The 5289-nt window shown below is 37.6% G+C and overlaps 1 protein-coding gene across 1 annotated transcript; it reads left to right on the top strand.

Annotated features, from left to right (window-relative positions):
* Positions 1–306: 306 nt before the first annotated feature.
* On the top strand, positions 307–4021 carry LOC113047744 (uncharacterized). Its single transcript, XM_026209026.1, has 8 exons — positions 307–671; positions 856–1222; positions 1328–1439; positions 1538–1631; positions 2848–2981; positions 3064–3243; positions 3861–3969; positions 4007–4021. Exons 2-8 carry the CDS (start codon positions 1138–1140, stop codon positions 4019–4021), a joined length of 729 nt encoding a protein of 242 aa, XP_026064811.1. The 5' UTR covers positions 307–671; positions 856–1137.
* The last annotated feature ends 1268 nt before the right edge of the window (positions 4022–5289 follow it).

Genomic DNA, 5289 nt, shown 5'->3' with positions numbered 1-5289 from the left:
TTACAAGCTGTGTATCAGAAATGCCAAACTGTCTTTGCAAAGTTAGAACTGCCCCACTTAATAGAAACAGACACCAGCATTGTAGGCTACTCTCCCAGAAAACAGTCCTTGTCATCCACAAAATGTGCTGTACACATCTGAATATTTGGTTTGAACTGTTCTGAAACAGTGTTGTAGATACAAATTAACCACTGATTTCTAGTTGTGTACTCTTTTGGAAACAAAGTACTTTCACTTTCACAATGAAACACAGAGTGTCTCCACAACATGGGCACTTGGGGCAACACTGAAAAAAAAAAGTTACGCCTTCTTTCTTTGTGTGAATGTTTAGGTGGTGTTATGCTACTACATGTACATATACATGTGTTATAAATCTTCCCACATCTTGACATAGACGTTGGGGTGTGTTAGAATGAGCCGTTTTAGGACGGTGTGGTTGAATCTTTACTTTTATAAAGAATATCTCTTTGAATTTGAGACTTTAACCTTTGCAGCTTTACAGATCTTCTTGCTGAAATGAATAATAAAAGCCTATTGTCTCTTTCCGCTCATGTTTCTTATGAACTGTAGTTAAGAAGAGTGTCTGTGGTTTCATGTGCTAAATATATCACTCTGAAAGACTGCAGAGCTGCTCTGGATCCTCTCTGCGGCTGGTGTGTGAACACACACAGGTCAGTCTGTCTTTATCATATGTGATTTTTCACACATCACACATAATATATGTTCTGCATCTACATTAATATGCCTAATTGTAGAACAGTATGTTATCTTCTCATCATGTACTGTATATGGACATGATAAACAGTGTGCAAAAAGTTCTGTAGGGTTATACTGGTTAATCCTGTTTTTATTTAGATGTTCTATCCGAGATGAATGTTCAGATACTTCATGGGTGTCCATCCCAAAAAACTCTCTCCAGACACAGCTGGTTTCTTTTCAGATAGCAGAGAATTCTTCTAGAAATGTACTGTAGACATCATAATCAAGTATTTTTATAGTCATCATTTAGAAAATGTTTACTACTACTCTACTCTTTACCAGACATTGCCCTCTTCTACACAGATTACTCTACATCTTTCATTGAGTCTGGAGAGCACAGGAAATCCTTCCTTCTCATGTACCTTCAACACAGGAACCATGAACCTTTGTGATGGGTCTGATCCACCTGCAGTTTTCCCAAACTGCTCCTGTAGTTTTTCTGACCAGATTCTATACACTGGAGGTTGGTTCTCCTTTAAAGAAGTCATATATGTGCTATTATACAATTAATTTATGTAGTCAAGAGTATGTTTGTTCATAATCATAAACATGTTGGTAATCTGTTTAGGTTTAAGGGTCTCTGCTACAGTTACTATTGAGGATCAGACGATCACAGATACACTGACGCTGAGGAACTGCTCTGGTATCAAAGATAATTCACCAAATTCTTCTTACACAAAGTGAGAAAATTAAATGCAGTGAGAAAAATATCACAGTTCATAAATGATAACACAGAGTTTATCTTTTATATTAACACATCATATGTTCATTTATGCAGGTGTGTGCAGTGTGTCTCGCCTGGGTGTCACTGGTCCTCTTCCTCCAAGTGTTGTGATTGGACACATGGACATGGGCCGCAGTTACACACACAGGTGAGACAATGTGTAACCAATTCAATGCTTCATTATATGTGCATTGGTAAACTGCATAACTTTCATAAAATGTTCTATAAGGTCCAGGCACTCGCCCCAAGGAAGGTATCCGGTGCTGGATGAAGGTTTCCTGCGTGTTCTGTCTTTCAGCGCGTAGAGTTATTCATTTTAGGTTAAACTCAAATCTGACTCCATTTTATTATTTAATCTGACTCCATTTTAGTATGACCTCGAATTTAGGTTGAAATGCAAATTGGTTGTATGCCTTTTTAATTAATATTCTTCTGACATTTGATTATTCTAGTTAACTCTATTTTTATATTAACTCATTAATTCGGGTGCTCATGTTGCTAACAAGGATACAACGTAATCTACTAGTCAATAATTACAGAGTAAGACAGAATAGAATCAAATTGTAACAATTTATTTACAGTCAGGTAGATATGTATTTTGCCAATTACATATCCAATTGAAACACATCAAATCATATCAATATAAAACATCAAATTCTCAAAGATGAATCTAAAAGTAAAATATGCATACCTGACCTTAGAAAATACATAGTATGAAGTGAAGAGACACACAACACACTACGGGCTTTCTGGCTACAGAAATCGCCCTGATCCTTTTGCTGCAATACTTTAAATACCTCAGACCAAGAAAACATCCCCCGAGATGGAGACAGAAACTAACAATTGGAATTTGCATTAACTTAGGTTCCAAGCCTGGGTGGTTTTACAACTCAATGGGAACAGTGGGTAATTTACATGGAGGATTCTAGGAAAGGGCGCTCCCATCACAGTAATCCAGATATCTCTTGACTCTTCAGATCTGTATTATCTTCTAATCTACTTTTGTAAGATTGAGACCATTGTACCAGTTGCACTGAGACATTTCCAATGATACTAGACATGAGTGTTAGTTCACTTGCATTGACATTTTCATGTAATCATTTACTTATAAACAGTTGTTTTTTCCTTTATCAGCAGCCGGTACACCATATTTACCATACATTTCAAATTATGAATAGTACATTATTCATTAGTAATTAATGTTTTATAAATGTAAATGTAAATGTAAATCTACATGTTATTATTATTAGGTACCTTTCAAATTCTATTGTTCATTGAAATACTGTGGTCATTTGGAGTTAAAATTAATTTTGTTGTACTTGGCCTTTCTTTACTGAATCAATTTTTATGTGTGTGTTTTGTAGAAGCCGGAGATTCTGTCTCTGAAGCCGAACAAGGTTTCTTTCCATGGCAGAAACAATGTTTTACTAAGAGGAAGGAACCTGGAATCTGTTACTAAAATCCGTATTCAAGGGGATCTGGAGTGCATTTCTAAAGAGTGAGACTCTGTGTTTGTTTAGTGGTGTATATATGAATGTGTGTAGATTCAGATAAATCATACTGTATATCTCTTCCTTCAGATCTCCAGTGTTTGATCGCTCCAGTGACACGTTAAGGTTCCACATTCCTCCCAGTGGAACTAAAGGAACCGTGAAAGTGTGTGTTGTTACTCCTGACGACCGTTGTCATGGTAACAGCTTCATCACTTACAGTTCTCAGCCCAGCTGCACTGGAATACAGCCCACAGTCAGCTGGAGCAGGTCAGATGCTCATCGCAGTGAATCTTATGTCACACAGACTATTTTAGTCATGAAATTTGTAAGAATGCTGTTTATGGGGAAAAATAATATTCCAAGTAATGATCTGTAGAGAACACATTAGAAGAGATGAAAACAGATAGATGGCATTTCAATTATCAGGGGTAACCTTAGTCTAGTCTTCCTTAAAATTTATGAAGAGCAAACTGTTTTCTGACAGCCAGGCCATTCTTAATATTTATGGCAGGTTTCACTTTTATTGGTTGTGGAAATGTTGTGGTCTGTGTCTGTGTGTTTGTGTATGTACATTTTCTTTACCCTGTACATTTATTCATTTAGCTGACACTTTTATCCAAAGTAACTGTATTGCTATATATGACAGAGGTCACATGCCTCTGGAGTAACTAGGGGTTAAGTGTCTTGCTTAGGGACACATTGGTGTCTCACAGTGGATTCAAACCCACTGTGGATTGTCTTATCCACTGTGCCAACACCACCCCATGTGGTGAAACTCATATGCACAAAAGCGAGTGGTTAGAATTAAAGCTTTAATTATGTACTTTATTATTGCTTCATTTCATGTATCAATGACTGAAATTGTTTTTAATCTCTTCATTCAGTGGTGGAAGGAAGATTCATCTTCAGGGGAGAAATCTGGAATTAGTGGAGTCAGTGACTGTATTTCCCTCTAATAAAGTGATGAAAACACAATACAACACAAGCTCAGGGGTAAGATGTGTTATTACTCCTGCTTTATCTGACGCAGATGTCAGCGGTTTAAAACTTAAGTTAGTCTTCAAAAAGCCCATATTCACACATGTAGTGCATGAGGTTATTATAATATGTCCCTTGAGGTTCCCTTACGTTACTAAATGATGACAACCACAGTGTGAAGTCACAATGAAGAGGAAAAGAAAATGAGTCGTGTTGGCAGCTTAGACAAAAGCAAGTTTTGCATTTAAGAGGATTTTTTTTAGGTTTGAAACTTGTAGCATTATATGTAAAAAGTTAGAGAGGATGAGAAATATTGCAGATGATTTTCTTTCAGTGTGTGTGTGTGTGTGTGTTTAAGTGCATTGGTTTAGGAGTGTGAGTGGTTAAGAAGCAGCGCACACAGTAAGGGCTTGAATGAAGCCTGTTGGCTCTGGATAAAAACAAAAATATTAGAGGCTATAACTCCAAAAGAACATTACATTAAATGACCCTGAGCACTTGTGGTGTGTACCACTTCGTTGTTTAAAAATGCTGCTCATTTTATTTAGAAATGTTAAAATGGAGCTGCCATTGCCCTTATGTCTCGCGGCCCATTTGGAACCAACATGTCCCACCAGAGACAGTAATATATTGTATCTCTGTTACACTACAATAAAGGATGCCTATCACTCTGTTCCACGAGCAGCTTTGAAGCGCTCTGATCACTGTTTGGTTCATCTTACACCGACTTAAAGGCAGAAACTAAAATCAGCTAAACATGTATTGAGGACTGTAAAAAGATAGACTAATGAAGCAGAGCAGGATTTAAAAGCTTGTTTTGACCTCAATGATCGGAGTGTTTTTGAAGCTGCTTCCATCAATCTGGACGAGCTCACAGAGACCGTAACATCTTATATCACATGTGCATTCCTGCCAGGACTTATTTAACTTACTTACTTATAGGGTTGGGTATTTAAAACCGGTTCCAAATTTCTAAGAACCGGGTATTCGCTGAGTCGCATGCATTTCGATTCTGCTTAACGATTCCTGCATTCGCATTTCAATTTGATTAAAAACGATTAAGTGCAGGAACGGAAAAAATTTGAGCCCTGTTTATTTGCAGCACACATGATTCAAAGCACAAGCACGTGCACAGAGAGCAGGGGTCGGCAGTTGCGCTGTGGGTTCTGGTTTGGGTCCGTTCTTGGACCATTCTGAGCTATTTCAACTGTAGAAAAGGTTTTTCCAAGCCGATAGTGACTTCTATTATATTTGTCAACATATTTTACTTCTATTATATTTGAGGGGTCCGTGGTGACGTCCGCTGGAAGGTCGGGCACGCCTGGCAGTACCTCT

Source organism: Carassius auratus, chromosome 29 (assembly GCF_003368295.1).
Source record: "Carassius auratus strain Wakin chromosome 29, ASM336829v1, whole genome shotgun sequence".
Taxonomy (NCBI): Eukaryota; Metazoa; Chordata; class Actinopteri; order Cypriniformes; family Cyprinidae; genus Carassius; species Carassius auratus.
Note: the sequence above shows the minus strand (reverse complement) of the source record. Positions and strands in the feature narration are given on the sequence as shown.